Source organism: Ornithorhynchus anatinus, chromosome 2, assembly GCF_004115215.2.
Source record: "Ornithorhynchus anatinus isolate Pmale09 chromosome 2, mOrnAna1.pri.v4, whole genome shotgun sequence".
Classification (NCBI taxonomy): Eukaryota; Metazoa; Chordata; class Mammalia; order Monotremata; family Ornithorhynchidae; genus Ornithorhynchus; species Ornithorhynchus anatinus.
In genome coordinates, this window is record NC_041729.1 from 9,979,754 (window position 1) to 10,002,568 (window position 22,815).

General features: G+C 51.8%; 1 protein-coding gene across 1 annotated transcript in view; it reads right to left on the reverse strand.

Moving 5' to 3' along the window:
* MMP17 (matrix metallopeptidase 17) overlaps nt 1-21,299 on the reverse strand; it is a 119,695-nt gene extending 98,396 nt beyond the window's left edge. The window contains exon 1 of the mRNA XM_029058562.2: nt 21,091-21,299. Within this exon, the coding sequence (XP_028914395.1) occupies nt 21,091-21,243 (153 nt within the window). The 5' untranslated portion in view covers nt 21,244-21,299. The remainder of the gene's footprint in view (nt 1-21,090) is intronic.
* Between the last annotated feature and the right edge of the window lie 1,516 nt (nt 21,300-22,815).

Genomic DNA, 22,815 nt, shown 5'->3' on the forward strand with positions numbered 1-22,815 from the left:
TCATCAGTGACTTGGGGCTGAGGAGGAAGTGATTTAAAGAGAAGGTCCTGGTGTCCAGCCTCTCCTCTGGGCAGTGATGGAGCTGCCCTCTGGACCCATCTCAGAGACTGATTCCCCCAGCTCCCCACTCCTCTCTCAAGCAAACAACGAGTCCTCAACTCTGAAAAGTGGTGTGACCTAGCGGATAGAACACAACTCTGCAAGTCAGAAGGACCTGGGTTCTAATTCCGGCTCTGCCACTTGTCTGTTGTGTGACCTTAGGCAAGTCACTCAACTTCTCTGTGCCTCAGTTCTCTCATCTGTAAAATGGGGATTAAGACTGTGAGCCCCACATGGGACATGGACTGTGTCCAACCTGATTAGCTTGTATCTAACCCAGTGCTTAGTACAGTGTCGGGCACGTAGTAAGTGCTTAACAAATACCATTTAAAAAAAAAAAGACATTCCTACCTTTGTGTCTCAACTGCTGTGGGATCGTAAGCAGGGCCCTTCGCTTCTCTGTGCCTCAGCACAGAGTCTGCCAGACTGTCAGCGCTACACACTAAATCAATGCAGTCCAAAATGCGGGGGGAGGCCAGCCTAAAGGAAGAGGAACCTAGGGCCTGAGCAGAGAAAGAGCGAAGTCACGAGTCACCTAACCTAGGCCTGGGGTGCTGTTTTCCCCTAAGGAAGCCCAGTGAGCAAGCTCCTTGCCACTGGACTCAAAATGTTAGTGGCAAGAGACTGGGCTTGGGATTCAGAGGTCATGGGTTCTAATCCCAACTCCACCACTTGTCAGATGTGTGACTTTGGGCAAGTCACTTCACTTCTCTGGACCTCAGTTACCTCATCTGTAAAATGTGGATTAAGACTGTGAGCCCCACTTGGGACAACCTGATTACCTTGTATCTATCCCAGTGCTGAGAACAGTGCTTGGCACATAGTAAGTGCTTAACAAATACCATTATTATTATTGTTATTATTATTTCTTTTCACTGAGGTACAGAAACTCCAGCTGCTTCTAACAATAACGGCATCTATTAACAGCTAACAATGGGCAACGCCAAGCACTAGGGAGAATTCATGGACACCGATTCAGATATGAGCCTTGACTCATGGGGGGCTCACTGTCTATAGGGGGATGGGGAGAGGGAGGGGAAAAAAGAAACTAGCTAAAATAAGAAATGGAACAGTAATAGTTCCTGTTCATTACTGCCTGGGAGGGCTAATCCTTAGTCTCCTCAGCATTTCCCAGCTCCTGGCAGGGTCAAATACCAACAACTGTCCTCTGTCCCACGCCAGGGTCTCCCGCCCCATTCTGGGGTCCTCCATCCCCAGAGAAGCAGCGTGGCTCAGTGGAAAGAGCACGGGCTTTGGAGTCAGAGGTCATGGGTTCGAATCCCTGCTCGGCCACTTGTCAGCTGTGTGACTTTGGGCAAGTCACTTAACTTCTCGGTGCCTCAGTTACCTCATCTGTAAAATGGGGATTAAGACTGTGAGCCCCAAGTGGGACAACCTGATTCCCCTGTGTCTACCCCAGGGCTTAGAACAGTGCTCGGCACATAGTAAGCGCTTAACAAATACCAACATTATTATTATTATTATTGTCCCCCACCAGGGTCCTGAGGCCTTAGCTTCTGTGGCACTGAGGGAGCTGGAATCTGAACCCAGAATAGCTGCCCCTCTCCTCAGCTGGGGCAGAGTCATGGGGAGCTTGACTCCCAAAGAAAGCCAAAATTGCTTCCCTCCTGCTCCTCCTGGCAAAATTTTCCAAAAGCTGTCTGTTTCTTTATCAGCCCTTCCTGGAAAGGGCTAAAGACATACTTGATGAGTGTTACACAAGGAAAATGGAGTAGGGGAGGCTTGTCCCCAGCTGCCTCAGTGCTCGACTGGCAGGGAAGGAATGGTGGAGAGCTGGCCATAAGCACTGAGGAGATGAGAGGTCTGGAGAGGGCAGCATTGATGGCCCCTGTCTGAGTGAGCAAAACAGAGGGGGGACTGTGAGGACACAGAGGGAAGGAGGAAGGGAGGAGGTGGGAGAAGGAAAAAAGAGGGAGGGAAGGAAGGAGTAGGTGGAAGGAAAGGAAGGAGGATGGAAGGAAGGAAAAAGGGAGGAAGGGAAGGATGGAGAAAGGAAAGAAGGAAGGAAGGGAGGGAGGGAGGGAATGAGTAGGTGGAAGGAAAAAAGGAAGGAAAGGAAGGAGAGAGAAAGGAAAGAAGGAAGGAAGGGGGTGAGGGAGGGAGGGAGGGAGGGCAGACTGCTTTTCTTGGGGATGCTTGGCCCCGCAGAAAGGTTTCACTGCAACCTGATGTTTCAGTCCCTTCCACATCACATCACCTACCGACCCAGGAGGAAATTGTGGCAGCTAAGCTTGGAGAAAACATTGGTCCCTTCAGGCTGAAAACATGGTGCCAAAGTGACGTGCTGGGCTGCAGCCTGACCCTGCCAGCCGTTTCTCCAGGCTGGGCTAGCAACGGTGGGAGGGGACAGGAGACTAGGTAGTAAAGGGCAAGGGGGCTACTGACATCAGACAAACACCTGTCAAAAGGGACAAGCCAGCCCTTATCATTTTTGAGCCAACACTTTGGGCACTTTTTGTACCGGGGATGCAGCAATGGTTGCCATACTCCTGCAGTTGAGAGAGAGGTTGAAGGTAGATTGGCTAAATGAGGGCGCGATAATAATAATAATTATGATATGGTACAAGTACCAAGCACCGGGGTAAGTACAATAAAATGAGATTAGATGAAGTTTCTAGCCTCCATGGGGCTCAAAGCCTAATTATAATGATAACAATATTAATAATAGTAATCGTGGTGTTTGGTAAGCAGTGTTCTAAGCACTGGGGAAGATTCAAGAAAATCAGATCAGACATAGTCCCTGTCCCACACAGGGCCCACAGTCTAAGTAGGAGGGAGAAAAGGTACTGAATCCCTATTTTACAGATGAGGTAACTGAGGCGCAGAGAAGTGAAGTGATTTGTCCAAGGTCACATGGCAGGCATATGGTGAAGCTGGAATCAGAATCCAGGTCTTCTGACTCCAAGGTCCAGGCTCTTTCCACTAGGAACAGCACTGGGCTAAGAGGGAGGGAAACCAGATGTGAAAACTGAGGCCCAGAGAAGTTGTCACTTCTCCCCAGTCACACAGCAGGCAAGTGGCAGAGCTGGGCTTAAAGTCAGGTCAGGTCTCCTGGCTCTCAGTTCTATGGCATTTTCACTAGGCCGCGGAGTCAGGGCTTGGGGTGGGTTAAGTGTGATTTTTGCCTGAAGGCAAGGGGATGGCCTAGACAGGTCTTGAGGTTCCTTCCATCCAGCTTTGGGATTCTAGGACAATCACATCTGTCAAGACTTTTTTTTAAATGGTAATTAAACGCTTACAGTGCCAGGCACTGTACTAAGCACTGGGGTAGATACAAGTTAAACAGGTTGGACACAATCCTTGTCTTACATGGGGTTCGCAGTCTTACTCCCCATTTAATTGATGAGGTAACTGAGGCACAGAGAAGTGAAGTGACTTGCCCAAGAGTACCCAGCAGATGAGTGAGGGAAGCGGAATTGGAACCCAGGTCCTTCTGACTCCCAGGCCCGTGCTCTATCCACTGGGCCAAGCTGGTTGCGTCCTATCTGTTGGTTAAGAATGCCCAGATGTCTCATCAGAAATTTGGATCAGTAGGATTTTGAAACAATTTGGGTCACTACCCCAGAGATGCTAAGTAAAGCGTCAACTAAAACAAAGCAATCTCCCCCAACCTAAACCGCTCCAGTCCTTATGGGGTGAACGGTCCTTCTGAAGCCCGGATGGGGCCTTTTCTGAGGATCCACAGTCCGGCTTAAAGCAGATCCCGGCTCTTCTGCTCCCCGCGAGCTGAGCCGGTGATTTAGCTTGGAAATTAAGGTCGGAAAATGCCCACTGTGCCTCTCACACAAACAGACGGGAACTGAAATAGGGGATGGACTTTCCGCCAGCCGACGGCTTGCTCATCATCCCAAAGGACTGCTCCGTGAAATACCGGCAACCGAGAGGCAGGGTTTGCTTGTGGTTTCTCAGGTGCCTGGAGGGTGCGGGAGCTGCTAGAAGAGGAGACCTGGGCTTATTTGCTGTCCTGCGAGTAGTGCCCACAAGAGGGTAGCCTCAGCACACCGACGGAAAGCGGGTTTGCGCTCCTGGGCCCAGGTGGGCGTACCGATGGGCAGGAATGGGAGAAGAGAAGAGGAGAAGGCCTATTCAAAGGCCCCCAGTCCCAAAAGGAAACTTCGCTGTCTCTCGGAAATCTTGCCAACAGCCAAAACAGCCCGCGTTGCTTCTAGTCCCGGCGGGATTCTCATCCACATCCATCTGGCTGATTCCCCAGAAGGGGTATTGTGAAAAATTAATTTTAAATACAATTTCTAAATGAAAATAGAAAGAGTGGTGGCAGCTCCTTAGTGCCTGGCCTGTCTATCCGCTACCCTAAGCATCTCTTTCTTGGAAGACTGTTTTGAAGACAGGATAGGCAACACCAGGCCTCCAAGCAAGGGGTCGACTAATGGACCCCCTGAAGGCTCATCTGGCCTGAAAATTCCAGAATCCCAACAACTCTTTCCAGGCAATGATTCGGCAGAACTTTCTGGCACATCCTGGACGCTTTGGAAGCTTACCTCCCGAAACGTTTAGACGGCCACGGGATATGGAAAAGGAGGACCAGGAAAAGAGGAACGAATGTAGGATCCTTGTGGACAGGGGCCATGTCTATCAACTCGGTTATATTGTACTCTCCCAAGGGCTTAGTACAATGCTCACAGTGCACACAAAGCGCTCAATAAATAGGGTCGATGGGCTGACCGAGAGTCCTGAAGTCCGAGCCCTCCGCCAGAAAGTGGCTGGGGCCGCAATGAACCTCTTCCTTATTCATTCATTCATTCAGTAGTATTTATTGAGCACTTACTATGTGCAGAGCACTGTACTAAGCGCTCGGAATGAACAAGTCAGCAACAGATAGAGACGGTCCCTGCCGTTTGACGGGCTTACGGTCTAATCGGGGGAGACGGACAGACGAGAACAATGGCAATAGAGTCAAGGGGAAGAGCATCACGTAAAAACAATGGCGACTAAATAGAATCGAGGCGATGTACAATTCATTAACAAAATAAATAGGGTAAAGAAAATATATACAGTTGAGCAGACGAGTACAGTGCTGAGGGGATGGGAAGGGAGAGGGGGAGGAGCAGAGGGAAATGGGGGGAAAAGAGGGTTAAGCTGCGGAGAGGTGAAGGGGGGGTGGTAGAGAGAGTAGAGGGAGAAGGGGAGCTCAGTCTGGGAAGGCCTTTTGGAGGAGGTGAGTTTTAAGTAGGGTTTTGAAGAGGGGAAGAGAATCAGTTTGGCGGAGGTGAGGAGGGAAGGCGTTCCGGGACCGCGGGAGGACGTGACCCGGGGGTCGACGGCGGGATAGGCGAGACCGAGGGACGGTGAGGAGGTGGGCATCGGAGGAGCGGAGCGTGCGGGGTGGGCGGTAGAAAGAGAGAAGGGAGGAGAGGTAGGAAGGGGCGAGGTGATGGAGAGCCTCGAAGCCTAGAGTGAGGAGTTTTTGTTTGGAGCGGAGGTCGATAGGCAACCACTGGAGGTGTTTAAGAAGGGGAGTGACAGGCCCAGATCGTTTCTGCAGGAAGATGAGCCGGGCAGCGGAGTGAAGAATAGACCGGAGCGGGGCGAGAGAGGAGGAAGGGAGATCGGAGAGAAGGCCGACACAGTAGTCTAGCTGGAATATAACGAGAGCCCGTAGCAGTAAGGTAGCCGTTTGGGTGGAGAGGAAAGGGCGGATCTTGGCTATATGCCTTACCATCCTAGTGCAATTCAGGGTCAACGACCACCCTCTCTTGGCCCAAAGAGCCTTTCACTGGGGCAGTCCACGTGAGGTGAATGCCTGTAACCCTCCTCAGTCTGCATGTGGCACATAGGAGCCTCGGAGAAGTGTAATGAATTGCTTTCTAGACCACTTGGGCTCCACGAATCTATAGTCAGAGGTCCTGTCAATGGAAGCTCCACCTTTCTGCAACCATTTCTGATCACCAACCCAAGAGTCATCAAAATTTACTTTTCGCCTGTGAACCCAATCCCGCTTCTCAGAGCTCTCTTTCATCAGGGCAGAGAACCTGTCGTTGCTAACATCCGCAGAGGCAGAGCATCCAGCAGTCTAATCGCCTGTTTAAATTGCTCCCATCAAATACCTCCTGCCAGAGCTGTTCCTGAACAAAGCTCATCGTGGGTCGGGATGGTGCCAACCAACTCGACTGTACTCGCCCAAGCACTTAGACAAGTGCACTACACAGAGAAGGCGCTCAATAAATACTGATCGGTTCTTTCTGTCTACCATATTAGATCGTAAGCTCCTCACGGGCAGAGATCATGTCTACCAGCTCCGTTATCTTCATCCAAGCACTGAGTACAGTGCTCTGCACACAGTCAGTGCTCAAGAAATGCCACTGATTGAATGAGTCGGGGATGGCCAGTTTACACGGCCCAGGGACCAAGCTGCCCAAACTGTCATCGCCACATAGCGGCTTAGGGCAGGAGCCAGGTCCTCCCTTCTCAGAGATTCTTCCTGCTTGGGTAAAGCCAATCCTCTCCCAGGTTGGATGTGGGCAGTAGCTCTGCACGACAAAAAAACCCCAGCAAATGTGCTTTGAGAGATGAAATGTGGCCCAGTGGAAAGAGCACAGGCCTGGGGATCAGGAGACCTGGGACCTAATCCACGCTCAATCACTTGCCTGCTGGGAGTGACCATGAACCAGTCATTTAACTTCTGTGGGCCTCAGTTTCCTCATCTGTAAAATTGGGGATATGATACCTTTTCTCTTTGTCCTTTGAGACTGTGGGTCAGGGACTGAGTCTGATATGCTTTATATGGTAATAATAATGATGGCATTTGTTAAGTGCTTACTATGTGCGAAGCACTGTTCTAAGTGCTGGGGGGGGGGTGATACAAGGTGATCAGGTTGCCCCACGTAGGGCTCACAGTCTTAATCCCCATTTTACAGATGAGGTAACTGAGGCTCAGAGAAGTTCATTCATTCATTCATTCATTCAATAGTATTTATTGAGCGCTTACTATGTGCAGAGCACTGTACTAAGCGCTTGGGATGAACAAGTTGGCAACAGATAGAGACAGTCCCTGCCGTTTGACGGGCTTACAGTCTAATCGGGGGAGATGGACAGATAAGAACAATGGCAATAAATAAAGTAACTTGCCCAAAGTCACAGAGCTGACAAGTGGCGGAGCAGGAATTAGAACCCATGACCTCTGACTCCCAAGCCTGTGTTCTTTCCACTAAAAGCCACGCTGCTTCCCTATCCAGTGTTTATCATGGTGCTTGGCACCTAGTAAATGCTTAACAAGCTCTATATTATTATTACTAAAACAAGTGGACTTTTGCTCTGCCTAAAATCTATGTTTCTTAACAGTACAGAATGCTTTCAGCCTCAAGTTCAATACAGTGAAGAGTGGGAAGTTGTGCATGGGATGGCTGATGGACGTTCAGCCATATCAGCCGCTACCTGTCTGGATGAGGCCTTCCAGCCACGGCCTTTTTGGCCAGGAAGTGCATCCTGCTGCTTGCCGTTTAATAGGCCCAGGAGTCTGCCAACTTCTGGTTGTTCTACGCTGCCACCAGCCTGGAGCCTGGGACCTGCTCTGAATCCCCCTCTAGACTGTAAGCTTGTTGTGGCTAGGGAATGTGTCTGTTTATTGGATTTTACTCTCCCAAGCACTTAGTACAGTGCTCTGCACACAGTATGCACTGAATAAATACGATTGAATGAATGAATCCCCATAATCTCCAGTTAATCAGTCAATCATATTTATTGACCACTTGTGTACAGAGCACCATATTAAGCACTTGGGAGAGTACAATAAAACAGACACATTCCCTGCCACAACAAGTTTACGTTCTAGAGGGGGAGACAGACATTATTAGAAATAAATAAATTATAGACTCTGCCGTTTTTACGATGGTTATAGGGTGGTGGGACAGGGCGGATCTGGTGGTCGGGCTGGGGGCATGTGGATGGCAGGGTTCTTGGAAGGCCCTCAGATCTGAGCTAGTGACGTCTACTTTGGAAACCGTTTCCCTTGCCTGCCTGGTATCATCATCATCATCATCGTCAGTGGTATTTCCTGAGCGCTTACTATGTGCAGAGCACTAAATTGAGCACTTGGGAGAATACCGCAGAGTTGGTAGACACCTTCCCTGTCCACGCTGAGTTTATCCAGAGGCTTATTTCTCCTTGTGAGAAATGAAGGTTTTCATGGGAGAAGAACCTTTAAAACAATGGCACCGACCTGTGGAGATGTGGCTTCTAACTCACCGAAGCAGCCACTTAGGCAAACTCGGTCAGACCGGGTCCTAACAGCTCAAAATGAAGTGGAAATGACTCAATTATCCCTGTGGGCAAACAAATCTGGATCATTTGGACCTGAAAGTGAATTGGGGGGCCAGATTTAGCTTGCTTGGCTGCCTACTGCAATCAAATTAGCCAGATAATTGCTTAATCATGTAATTCACTTAATGCTGTTTAGATCTGGCCCAGTCAGATGTTATAAAAGTAGCATGGTTTCAAGGGAAGACTTAGGCTGAAGACCCAGCAAGGCCAAGAAAAAGGCTGAAGAACCCAAAATGACTTATAAGCTCCTCCGCTAGATTGCAAGCTTCTTGTCTACTTTCTCTCTTATACTCCTGCAAGTGCTCTGCACACAATAAGCATTTAATAAATATTACTGATTGACTGTGCCATCCAGATCTGAGTCCAAAATGGGCAGACATCATTCAGGTGAGTACATTCATGATGAGCGTTTTGACCTTCTGAAAGGTAGGAGAGAGGAAGTTGGCCAAGGTCAAAGGCCAAGGGAGGGCACAGAAAGTGATTCTGCTTTTGGAAATAGTCAAAGAAGTGAGAGGAAAAGGTTTTGCTCAATGGACTGAAAGGAGTGGGAGATGCCCTGTTGAAGCTTCCTTCAGCCTGTTCACTGTGTAGTGGGTGAACAGGGTGGTCAATTCTGCCCTGAATCCTAGAAACTGTGCATATGATGCTTGTTATCGGGAGGAAGGCAGCTGAACAGCTATAAATAAGACTCACCTGGGATCTAGCAAAGCTTTCTGGGGAAATAGGGAATTTCCACAAAGATAAAAATCCAAAGCCTGGGCTCTATTCTCCTATTCAACCCAGTTTTGAACTCATTCATTCATTCATTAGTACTTATTCATTCAATAGTATCTAGAGCACTGTACTAAGCACCTGAAATGTACAATTCGGCAACAGACAGAGACAATCCCTCCCAATGATGGGCTTACAGTCTAATCAAGGGAGACAGACGGACAAAAACAAGACAACATAATCACGATAAATAGAATCAAGAAATAGTATTTCTCGAGTGCTTACTGTGTGCAAAGCACTGTATTAGTGCTTGGGAAGGTACAACGTAACAAACACATTACCTACCCACACTGAGCTTACTGTCTAGAGGGAGGCAGACATTAATATACATAAATTACAAATACATACGTAAGTGCTGTGGGGTTGGGAGTGGGGAATCTTTCTTGTTGAATCTTAAATCTTTTGTATTTTTTCCAGGACAAAATCAGGAGTCCAGAGTAAGAGGGTAATCTCACAATGCACAAGAAATGTGTTGTTTCTGGGTATTTTCTCAAGCGTTTAGTTTGATGTATTGCACCCAGTGAGTGTTTTGTTTTTAAATTTTTTATGTGCTTACTATGTGCCAGGAACTATACTAAACACTTGGTTAGATAAGGGATAATCAGGTTGGGCACAGTCCTTGCCCCACACGGGACTCACAATCTTCATCCCCATTTTACAGATGAGGTAATTGAGGCACAGAGAAGTGAAGTGACTTGCCCAAGGCCACAACAGACAGGTGGCCTCCAACTCCCATACCAGTACTCTCTCAACTATGAGGCTATGAGGACGCTCCACTTCATGATGACGATGACTTCAAAATACTGTTGTGGGCAGAGATTGACTCTCTTTATTGCTGAATTGCACTCTCCAAGTGCTTAGTATGGTGCTCTGCACACACTAAGCGCTCATTAAATACGATTGAATAAATGAAAAATGAGTGGGGGATGGATGGGAAGGAAGGAAATACAGTTCTCTCTATTGCTCCAAGGAAATGTGACACCTTCCATTTAGCTTTCTCAGCTCATCAACACTCTGGCCAAAGTTTCTTCCGTTTAAGTAATGTGACACTTAGATTACTTGCTCAACCTGGTGAAAAGGAGGGGTAGAAGAAGCTGAATTTACATGATGTGGATGAATACTGTGGCGCAACTCCAAGAAAGAGATTTACACATGCAGGATTTGTTTTAAAATGTAAAAAAATAAAAATAAAAATCCACCCGATAAACAAAACAAAAAACCCAGACACCACAACACTAAGAAGAACTAAGTGAGCCCGTTGTTGGGCAGGGATTGCCTCTGTTGTAGAATTGTACATTCCAAGGGCTTAGTACAGTGCTCTGCACACAGTAAACGCTCAATAAATACGATTGAATGAATGAATCTAGCTGGAGGAGAAGACAGGATGGCTTTTGATACCCTCTCACACAGTGTTCTGTGTACCTTTGCCGCCTGCCTCAGACGCCAGGGTCATCCACTAGACAAATACAGAGCCGCACATTAAGGATCTCCCCAGCGCCAAGATAGCATTCTTAAGGCAATCGAGATGAGATTACCCACAAATCTCCTCAATGGTTTTGTCCAGCGGTGACACTAAGGACAGGCAGTTTAAAAACAATCAACCTGCCGAAATAACTTTCTAACTTTCAGGACTCTTGGTTATGATCCTGTTCTCGTCAGCTTTAATATTTCTCACACCGATCCCGCTGGGTTTCTCCGGGGCAGGAGGGAGTGTTGGTTGGCTTTACAATCCAGGGAGAGGGGAGTAACCCAGTAACGTTGCGGGAGACTGGGGATTTAAAACAGCTCCCAGAAAACAGAGAAACTGAGCCCTACCCCTTTCTGGGCCTGTAGTTCCAGGATGAGCAGCAAACAAGCTCACAGTCCTCTCTAGACTGTAAACTCTTTGTGGGCAGGGAATGTGTCTGTTTATTGTTATGTTGTACTCTCCCAAGTGCTTAGTACAGTGTTCTGCATACATTAAGCGCTCAATAAATACGATTGAATGAATAAATGAATATCACCTTCCACAGGTTCAGAACTAGAAGCAAGCTCCTTGAAGGCAGGCACCAAGCACTAAGTACAGTGTTCTGCACATGGTAAGAGCTAACAGACCTGGGAGTCAGAGGGACCTGGGTTCTAATCCCGGTTCTGCCACTTGTCTGCTGTGTGACATTGGGTAAGTCACTTCACTTCTCTGTGCCTCAGTTTCCTCACCTGTAAAATGGGGATTAAGACTGTGAGCCCTAGGTAGGGTCAGTGTCCAGTCTAAGTACTCTGTATCTACCCATGCTTAATGCAGTGCATATAGTAAGCACTTAAATACAATTATTATTACTAACAATAACAATAAATTTATTGTTATTATTACTATATTATTATATACTATTACTACTACTATTAGTAATAATAATAAAAGCATTGATTGATAAATCCAAGGCAGAGCTGAACTCCAGCCTGCGAGGTGAGTCCAGGGAGCCCAGGGATGGGGGACCTGAGGGGAGTCATGAGGGTGTCCAGGGATGGTCCAACCGGGCAGGGGCCAATGTCCCATGTTTACCAGCAACTGGGGAGGGGCCTTGAGGTGTGAGTCAGGGAGGTAGGTCCCAGAGTGGACTCCTTAAGAATTTGGTGGGGGTCCTTACTGCCCAAAGCAAAGAGTATGGAGGAGGGAGGGAAGGGCAGCCGGCGTAGGGGAAAGGGAGGAGAGGGAGATTGTAAACTCCCTGAGGACTGGGATAATGTCTAATATTCAAGTCCCACATGGGGCTCAGGCTAAATTGGAGGGAGAAGGATTTAATGCTCATTTTATAGATGAGGTAACTGAGGCACACAGAAGTGAAGTGACTTGCCCAAGGTCACACAGAAGAGAAGTGATGGAGCCAGGATTAGAACCCAGGTCCTCTGACTCCCAGGCCCAAGCTCTTCCCACTAGGCCAAACTCCTTCTCTACTGCATGTGCACTTGTTTTTTGTTGTTGATTTTTTTGTTGTTGATGATGTGTTAGACAGGAGCCTTTTTCCTCACCCTGAGAGGCAGTAAATTCCGGGAGGCAGGGACCGTCTCTTCTCTCCGCAGTAAAGACCGAACCCAGGGCTCTGCCCACAGTGGTGCTCCATCGAAATCAGCTACGATGCTGGTTCCGAACTGCCCTAGGTGGGTGGAATTCGAATCCCTGCCCTCTGCTCTCCTGACTGTCTGGAGTCTGAGTTTCTTACTATGACAGAGTTGGGCTTTGCTCTGCAGAGCCTCGTGGAGAGCCAACGAAACGGCAAGATCAACAGCCTCTTGTTGCAGCTCCTAGTACCGGAGGAGAAGCTACTGGTTGGACAGCCCCTGTGCACTCTGCCTATAGCTGACACCTCGCCCCCCCCGGCCCCCCAACCCACCAGCTCCAGTACCGGCCCCGCTGGACGTGGTCTATAATCCAAGATAATAGTAATAATAATAATAATTGTGGTATTTGTTAAGCGTTGTGTGCCAGGAACTGTACTAAGCACCGGGGTGCATACAAGCTGCCAGCACCAACCAGGCAGGAGCAAGGGACTGGGAGTCAGAGGACCTGGGTTCCCATCCCAGTTCTGCCAATTGTCTGCTGCGTGATTTGTCAGCTGTGTGACTGTGGGCAAGTCACTTAACTTCTCTGTGCCTCAGTTACCTCATCTGTAAAATGCGGATTAACTGTGAGCTTCACGTGTGACAACCTGATTACCCTGTATCTCCCCCAGCTCTTAGAACAGTGCTCTGCACATAGTAAGCGCTTAACAAATACCAACATTATTATTATCTGGGGCGAGTCGCTTCACTTCTCTTGGCTTCTGTTTCTTCATCTGTAAAATGGGAATACCTGATCTCCTGCCTATGGAGACCATGAGCCCACTGATGGATAGGGACAATGTGCAACCTGATTATCATGTAATCTACCCCAGCACTTAGTACAGTGCTTAACACATAGTAAACACTTTCATAGTAAACACCATAATTATTAAAGGGGGCTACAACCCAGGACTTCCTCCTCTGCTAGTTTTGCCAGGGGCCACTAGCTAGCAGATAAGTCAGAGGTCGGGATAGGGTTCCTCGCAGATGCTTAGTACAGTGCTCCGCACACACTAAGCGCTCAATAAATATGACTTATTGACCCCAACTCCGGCTTTTTCAGCGGCTTTTACCCCTTCATGAATAATGCAGCTGAGGCTACCTAGGGTTTGCTGTCCAGAGCTTGCAAACATAAGGAGCTGGGGGAGGGAAGTGTGTGTGTGTATGCGTAGAGCGTGCACGCACGCGCATGCACACATGTACACACATGCAGGGTAAGCGTGGGTGTCTAATACTCCCAAATGACTGGAAGAACAATCAAACACGTTTTCCACAGGATGCTGTCTAAATACTTGACCATCACACAAAGGGAGACGTCATCTGAGCTGTGTTATGACAAGACGCTCCCAGACTGGAGTTGTCCATCACCTCTCCCACACTACCCGTGACACCCTTGAGATTGCTTTCACAAGCCCGCAAGATCAATATTGTCAGAATTCAATAGAATTCTCAGGGCTTTAAAGAGCAGAACACTATCACTGCCACTCAACCTCAGACAAAAAATTCAAACCAGATCCAATCCCTGCCTCTGAGTGCCACTCTTCTCATTATGAACTCCAGAGCTCTGTCGGCTTTCCTAAATAAACCAAACAAATGTGTGCACTCGTGCTGGGGAGGGGAGAGGAGACTGTAATCGGATTTCAGGCTTCTCTCAGGGATGTGGCAGGTTATGCGAGTCGGGGGACCTGGGTTCTAATCCAAGTCCTACCGCTTGCCTGCTGTGTGATCTTGGGCAAATCGCTTCTCTGGGCCTCAGTTTTCTTATCTGTAAAATAAGGATGAAATATCTACCCTCCCCACCTTATTCATGCATTCATTCATTGCACTAGTCAGGGAGACAAAAATATTTACAGTGAGAGAAGTGAAAATAAATTAATCAAGCAGATAGACAGATATACAAGAGCGCTAAGGAGGGTGTAAATAAATTCTCAAGTGCTAAAATGGGCGAAGGGATGATATGGTTCAGCATGCTGGTAAATTACTCCAGAAAATCTTGTTGGAAGAGGTGGGATTTTGCAGGGGGATTTGAATGTGGGGAGAGCTGTGGGCTGTCTGATGTGGGAAGGGAGGGGGTTCCAAGTTGAGGGAACAGTGTGAGAGAGAGAATATAGATGGGAGTGTGGCTAGAGAGATACTGCTAGAAGGTTGGCTTGGGAGAAATTAAGACATCAAGTTAGGGAACAGCAGGAAAAGAGAGCAGATGGGTTCTGTGGGACCAATCGATCGTATCTTTTGAGGGTTTACTGTGTTCAAGGCACGTAAGTGCTTGGAAGAGTTCCATGTAGCAGAGTTGGTAGACATGTTCCCTGCCCACAAGAAGCTTAGAGTCTAATTGTAATGATGGTATTTGTTAAGTGCTTACTATGTGCCAAGCACTATTCTAAGTGCTGAGGGGGGAGGGATACAAAGTAATCAGGTTGTCCCATGTGGGGGTCTCAGTCTTAATTCCCGTTTTATAGATGAGGTAACTGAGGGACAGAGAAGTTAAGTGATTTGCCCAAAGTCACACAGCTGACGAGTGGTGGAGCCGAGATTAGAACCCATGACCTCTGACTCCCAAGCCCGGGCTCTTGCCACTGAGCCTCCCAGCTCCCTCTGCGTTTAGAGGGGGAGACAGACAGGAGTATAGAAAAATTAAAGATATATACATAAGCGCTGAATGGCTGAGGGAGGGGTGAATAAAGGGAGCAAATCCAAGTGCCAGGGTGATGCACAAGGGATTTGGAGAGAAGGAATAAGGATTTAGTGAGGGAAGGCCTGTTGGAGGAGATGTGCTTTCAATAAGTCTTCAATGGGAGGGAGAGAGTGATGAGGCTTTGAAGGTGGGGAGCAGGTGACGGAGAGCCTGGAAACCGACCAGGAGGAGTTTTAGCACTCGGGTGGTGAGGCTGAAAACATGTAGAAGTCTTTCTCAAATGCTAACCCTATTCCCCACCTACCCTATGACCCAAATACACAGCAGCGGTGATGTGATGTACATTTTTGGGAGGACTGAATCAGGGAGAAGGGAATCACGAGGAAAAACCCTGCTGGGTTTAACTCTGCCTTCCTCTCTACGCCCCCTCACATCTGTGCTAAATCCAGGATTTGGTTAGGGTTAATATTTTTTTAATACAATTTCAAATCTCTTAATTCTCTGGCCGAGAAATCAGATGACCCTTTGGGAAATCTGGGATGGAGGAACAGGATCCCCATATCTGGGAGAACTACTGAGTGGGCCAGGCATGTATCTACCAACTCTATTGTACTGTGCTCGCCCAAGAGTTTAGGACGCTGCTCTGCACACAGTAAGTACTCAATAAAATACCACTGGTGATGATGATGTTGATGACGATGATGATGCACAGTATGTGAGGCCCGCCCCCCCGGCACCAGACTGTCAGCTATTTGTGGGCACGGAACGTGTCTACCGAGTATGTTATATTAGTGATCCACGTGGGACAACCTGATTACCTTGCATGTACCCCAGGGCTTAGGAGAGTGCTTGGCACATAGTAAGCACTTAATAAATTTCATTTTTGCTATTATTATATGCTCCCAAGAGCTTAGTAGAGTACTCCGCATACAGAAATACACAGCAGCAATGCGAAAAGCAGTGTGTCTCAGTGGGAAGAGCACGGGTTTAGGAGTCAGCAGTCATGGGTTCGAATCCCGGCTCCGCCACCTGTCAGCTGTGTGACTTTGGGCAAGTCGTTTAACTTCTCGGTGCCTCAGTTACCTCATCTGTAAAATGGGGATTAAGACTGTGAGCCTCACGTGGGACAACCTGATGACCCTGTATTTACCCCAGCGCTTAGAACAGTGCCCAGCATACAGTAAACTCTTGGCAAATACCAACATTATTATTAGAAAGTGCTAATTGAATACCACTGAATGATTGATCTGATCCCCTAGGATTGGCTGTGACCAGGGCAAAGTATCTCTGGGCGCAGAGGAGAACCAAATTTTCTTTTGTGCCTAATCCCAGCCTGTAAGGAAGCACAGGTCCAAAATCCCTCAGACATTTTAACAGGAGTTAAGCATTAAATTGCAGAAGCCCTCCTGAATCCTTTGGGAGCCCCCTCCCCAACATACAGATCCTAAATTCCCCAGAGAAGCAGTCACCAGCCACCCAGCCTGCTTTCCTGCCTCGGAATCATCACCAAGAGAAAATTCTCTTGTCAGGAGTCATTTCATTAAACTACTACCAACCAGTCATTCACCTGGCCCTGAACTGGCTCGGAAGCCTGGTCCAAGAACAAAAGTCACACTACTGTTTCTTGAGGTTTTTTAGTCTATCTTAAAAAAAAAAAAGACTAAAAAGGCAGCAGCCATCCCAGACAGCATGGATTTAATTCTGGATTGAATCCTTCCACAGTGGTTTGCCTGTTGCCTAAGGCCCAGCTACTCCCTTTTTTTTGTGAAGGCAAATTCATGGACTTGGTGTGGCTTCCAGGGGCAGCTCCACTGTGGCCCGACTCCATCTTGGCCCTAGAAAGCAGCCCTGCCCCCTCTCCCTCGCACCGGCCATTACCCCCACCCCTCCACACACATTATTTTCCAAGGGGTTGGGAGCCACTTTTTCAGGGAAGCAGGGAGTGGGGAGAAGCAGCCAGGCACTGCTTCCTGCCTTTTCCCCGATCAGATGTGACAAGTTCCCAGTAGGCTCCTTTGCTCTCAGGCTGAAGCAGTCGGGGTTGGGGCCCGGGGAAGGCAGTGACCCAGAGAGAAAGCCTTGAGGCCTAGGGCCTTCAGAGGACCTGGAAACCAGACCGCGGGAAGTTTTCCCTTTTCTTTTCATTGGTGATGCTGGTGGGGAGCGGGGTGGGGGCCGGTGGTGGGGGGCTTGTCTCCATCTATGAGCAACTGGGGGACGCGGCTCTCCCTGGGGCGCGGAGGGAAGGGAGGGGGAGGCTGGAGGGCAACTGTGGCTAAGAGGACTGAGCCTTAGCGAGTCCAGAACAGAGTCCTCCCGTTACAGTTGGGACAGGGGGCAGGGAGGGGCAAGCAATGGGTGTTTGGGTGGGTGGGGGGTGGGGAGGATGACACTGGGGCTCCCTAAGTGGGTTTTAGTGGCCGTTGCCAGCTGCAGATGGCCTGAATCCACCCTGGACCGGTCCCCAGTGGGCCGGCAAAACTTTCTCCAAGCCCAGTCCCTCTAGCAGAGAGCGGGGAGGGGGCTGATCTCACAGGGGGCCGGTGACATAAGAGAGGAAGGGCTGGGGAAGCAGGGAGAAGCCCCCTTCCCCCCCAAATTCTTGCTCAGTGACTAGAGCTTTATAGGGGAGATGGGTGGGGCAGGGAAGAAGCAGTATGTCATAGTGGCAACAGCACGGGCGTGGGAGTCAGAGGACGTGGGTTCTAATCCCAGCTCCGTCCCCTTGTCTGCTGTGAGACCTTGGGTAGGTCACTTCACTTCTCTGGGCCTCAATTACCTCATCTGGAAAATGGGGATGGAGAATGTGAGCCCCATGTAGGACAACCTGATGACCTTGTGGCTATCCCAGCACTTAGAACAGCGCTTGGCACTTTGTAAACGCTTAACAGATACCATCATTATTATCCAGGTAATGGTCCCTTCCCGGGCAGTTCTGTCACGCCCCGTTAGGGACCTGAGCGCAGCGCTGTGGGCAAGATTAGTCCTCTGCTGTAAAGACACAGGCGGGCGGATTCATATACAGTCACATAAAATGTGCCCAAGTGGGATTTTATGAACCTCGTCAGGGGGCTCAGGGCAAGGCGCTTTGCACCTGGGCCTTGGAGAGGTCAGTGAAAACCCTCGAGCTAGGTTAAGTGGGTGAATTAAAAATTTAAAAAACGGCGAATAGGACAGACCGGCCGTAGTGCACCAGTCCAGGAGGAGATGTTGCAGCCCGGGCCGGGCCGGCCCCGCTCCTGGCGGCGCTCTGTTGAGGCTGGGCTCGGGGGATTTCCAGCCCCTTAGTTTTGTGAAGTTTCAACGTGTTGCGGTGCCAGGCTGAGTGTGAAATGAAGCCCTAGCTAGGCCACGGAGAGATGTCCAGCCCAAGAAGAGACAGATATTCTTTCCTTTGGCCACCACCCGGTCTAGTTTTTAAAACAATCCTATTAAAAGCATCATTTTCTAAACCAGGCTCCTATTGATAACCCCCCTGAAATTCAGGACCCGAAAATTGAAGACGGATTTGGGCGTGGCTAGGGGGCATCCGCTGTTTCGCGATGGGAATAACTACACTTTGGGGCAAGACCCCAAGCGGGAAGACAGGGGTTCTTGGCTCTGATTCTCTGTTTGGTCAAACCGCTTCACCTCCCTGTGCCTCAGTTTCTCCACCTTGGAAATTAGGGGCTAGATCCTTCGGTCTCCTTCCCCTATTAGCTCCCAGAGACGTTGTGGGGACAGAAGTGACTGCAGAGGTGACGGACTTAACCCTCTAAGTGAAAGTGCTCTACGAGTTCGGTCCCCCGGTTTTGATACGGTGCCGGGGCTCGAGGGGCGAGTTTCCTTTCTGCTGCTGGTGAGAAGTCATTCGAAAGGACCCGCTTAAAGATGTTCGATGCATCCTGACAACGTTAATATACACGAAGGGCATTCGCGACAAGAAAAGCTGCTTTCCTTCAAGCTATTACCTTCCTCCTCCATGTCTGTGGGCAGAAAAAGGAGCCTTCCTAGAGCGAGGTTGCAGACGGATTTTGCACTCCAAGGAAGGGATTCCCCCTGCATCTGCGCCCCGCACCTTTCCTTCCCTCCCAGCACCAGCGAGGGCCCCCGTGCCAGGTTTAACGGGGGAGCTCTCTGCAAATGTAGGGGTCATTAGAGGACGGAAACGGGACCTCGCCACATCCCTACCCGAGGAACAACAGTGGCGGATCCAGGAGCCAAACGTCTAGCCGGTGGGGGGGAGAGTCCGGGAGGGCGGAATGGATGGATGACTGGATGGATGGATGGGTGAATGGGTGGACTGTCCATTCCAAGCGCTTAGTACACTGCTCTGGACATAGTAAGCGCTCAATAAATACTATTGAATGAATGAACGCATGGATGGGTGGGTGGGTGGACGGACGGGTGGACGGATGGAGAGACCCAAATTCGTCGGTGGTTCCCTGGAGACATCCTCCCTTCCATAAAACCGAGCACGGGCTCCTGGCAGGCAGGCAAAGCCCTTCCCAAGCGGGCTACATCCCACGGGACCGCGGCGATCCTCTGGCCGGATTTCGGAGGGAAGGTGGGGAAAGGCGCCGGTGCCGGGAGCAGGTCCCGGGAGCGGGTCGGTCCCGGGAGCGCACACTGGGCGGGCGCCAGAGGCTCCTACGTTCCGGGCCGACGACCGCCGAGCTCGGGGTTAAAGCCGGGGCGCGGGAATAGCGCGATCCTGCCGCCCTCTGAAAGAGGCCATCGGCATTTCTCCCCTTCGCCCTCCTGAGTGGAGCGGGGGAGGAGGATCTCGGTCAGTTGCGAGCAGCGAGCGGGCCGAGCCGCACGCTCCGACCAAGGGGCGCTTCCCACCGCCTTAGGAGTCCAAAGCGGTCACGGGTGGGAACCTTGCCCGCGTAAAAGCCCCAGCTCTCTCCTCCCCGCCCGCACCTCCCCCGGGACGCGGGGCTCTGGTCCAGGCTACCGCCCCCGGGGCGGATGGCGAGCGACAGCCGACCATACCAAGGCTCGGTTAATAATAACAGTAATAATAACATCCGTTAAGCTCTTACTATGTGCCAAACGCTATTCTAAACGATGGGGTGGATACAAGGCAATCAGCCTGTCCCACACGGGGCTCGGTGAGGTGACTGAGGCCCAGAGAAGTGAAACGACTTGCCTGAAGTCACCCAGCGGACAAGTGGAGGAGCCGGGATTAGAACCCGCGCCCTCCGCCTCCCAAGCAGCGGCTCTTGCCTCTAGGCCACGCTGCCTCTCGGCCTGGCAGGGTGCCCGCAGCTGGCAGCAACCTCGCCTCTTCTCCGCCCCGGCTCCCTCCCCGTCCAGCAGGCATCACGACCGGGTACAGAAGCAGCCCGGCGAAGTGGGCAGAGCCTGGGGCTGGGAGTCGGAAGGTCCTGGGTTCTAATCCCCGTACTAAGACCGTGAGTCCTACGTGGGCCAGGGACTGTGTCCAACCTGATGATTTTATCATCTACCCGAGAGTTTAGTACAGTTCCTGGCATACAGTAAGCCCTGAACAAGTACCACAGTCATTCCTATCATCAATCCCGGCACTTTCCTGCCGTGTGGCCTTGGGCGAGTCACTCCACTTCTCCGTGCCTCATTTCCCTCATCTGCACAATGAGGATTGAGACTGCGAGCCCCACATGGGACAGGGACTGTGCCGTTCATTCATTGATTCGATCGAATTAACTGAGCGCCTACCGCGTGCCGAAGACGGTACTAAGCGCCTGGAAAATACAATGCAGCAAATCGAGTCCGCCTCGATTTGCTCGTCTCCACCCCGGCGCTTAGCACAGCGCCCGGCACATAGTCAGCGCTGAACAGAGAGCGGCGTTTTTCTTCTCCTTACCCCAGCGGGAAGTCCGCAAGGCTCAGGACGGGCCAGGAGGGGAGGACGGTGGGGCGGCTGGTCCGCTTCATCCACCCATTTATGGATTCAGTCGTATTTATCGAGCGCTTACCGGGTGCGGAGCACTGTCCTAAGCGCTCGGAAAGTACAATTCGGCCACGGATAGAGACAATCACGGCTCAATGACGGGCTCACGGTTTGGAAGTGGAGGGGGTGGAGGGAGGCAGCCGGCGAAACAAGTAGACGGGCATCGACAGCGTCAAACTAAACGAAGAAAATTAAGAAGGGGTGGGGCGGCCGCCCAGGCCGGCCCGCGTCCCGACCCCGGGACTGGGGGGAGGATGCCCGGGTCCCCCCTCCCCCCCCGGGGCCCCGCACTCACCACTCCCAGGCTCGGGTCCGCGGGTCCGGAGGCGGGTCCGGAGGCGGGGGCCGCGCCGCCCCGCTGCCCCGCCAGACACAGGGCGACCACCACCATCACCGTCACCACCAGCGGCGGCGGCATCTCCCGGGGTGCGGGCGCGGCCCGCACCATCCCCCCGCCGCAGCCCGGCCGGGGCGCAGACCCTCCGGGGATCACATCACATCACCCCCGCCCACGGCGGCGGGGCGGGGTGGGGGGGGGCCGGGCCGGTCCTGGGCGGGGTGGTGCGGGCCGGTCCTGGGCGGTGCGGGGAGGTGCGGTCCGGTCCGGTCCTGGGCCGTGCGGGGAGGTGCGGTCCGGTCCGGTCCTGGGCCGTGCGGGGAGGTGCGGTCCGGTCCGGGGCGGTGCGGAGCGGTCCGGTCCTGGGCGGTGCGCTGCGCTGCGCTGCGGTCCGGTCCTGGGCGGGAATATGCGGGACAGTCCGGTCCAGTCCTGGGTTGTGCGGGGATGTGCGGCGTGGTGCGGTCCGGTCCTGGGCGGGGCGGTCGGGGGCTCCCCGCGTCTCCGCGGGTCCGGGCGCTCACATCCCCCGGCCGCCGGCCGCACTCGGTTCCCGCCGGTGCGGCTCCCCGCGGGGCTGCGGGGGCTCCGGGGCCGCCCTCCGCCCCGCACGGTGCCCGCTCCGGGAGGATGCCCGCTCCGGGAGGATGCCCGCTCCGGCCGGTGCCCGCGGCGCCTCCCCCGCCGCTCCCACCGACTGCCCACCCGCGGCCGCTCCGCCCGGACGGGGAGGCGCGGGGAAGCACCGCACCGCACCGCACCGCACCCGACCGAGCCGCCGCCGCCGCCGCCCCCGACCCCGCCGAGCCCCACAAGTGCCGGGGGACGGGCTGGGGCGGGGGGCGGGGCTATGCTAATGAAGGGGGCGGGGCCCAAGCCGTCCCCCTCCCCTCCAGCCTTTTCAAGGCCCCCCCCCCCCCCCCGGGCCGCTCGTGCGGCGCGCGGAGCCCGGAGCCCGGGGCTGAGCGGGGAGGGGGCGGGGCCCGGGAGAGGGGCGGGGCCGGGTCCGTGACGTAATCGAGGGGCGGGGCCAGGCCGGGCGGGGAGTGCACCTGCAGGGCCGGAGCGGAGGGGGGCGCTGTCCCCCGGAGAATCCCCGCGCCGCCCGGGGGGAGGATGGATGCGGGGGGGGGGGGGAGGGGCTGGGGTCTCCTCACCTTCAATTCCATTCTTTTCCAATTCAGTCGTATTTATGAATAATAATGATGATATCAATAATGATGAGGACATTTGTTAAACGCTGACTATGTGCTGAACACCGTTTTAAGCAGCGTGGCTCAGTGGAAAGAGGTCATGGGTTCGAATCCCGGCTCCGCCACCTGTCAGCCGTGTGACCTCGGGCAAGTCACTTCATTTCTCTGGGCCTCAGTCACCTCATCTGGAAAATGGGGATGAAGCCTGTGAGCCCCTCGTGGGACAACCTGATCACCTGGTATCCTCCCCGGCGCTTAGAACAGTGCTCGGCACGTAGTAAGCGCTTAACAGAATACCATCATTATAATTATCATTATTTCAGGGTAATCTGTCCCACGTGGGGATCACATTTTTTAATCCCCCTTTTGACAGATGAGGTGACTGAGGCCCAAGTGAAGTGATTTGCCCGAGGTCACACGGCAGACAAGTGGGGAGATTAGAACCCACGACTTCTGACTCCCAACCCCGGGCTCTTTCCACTAAGCCACG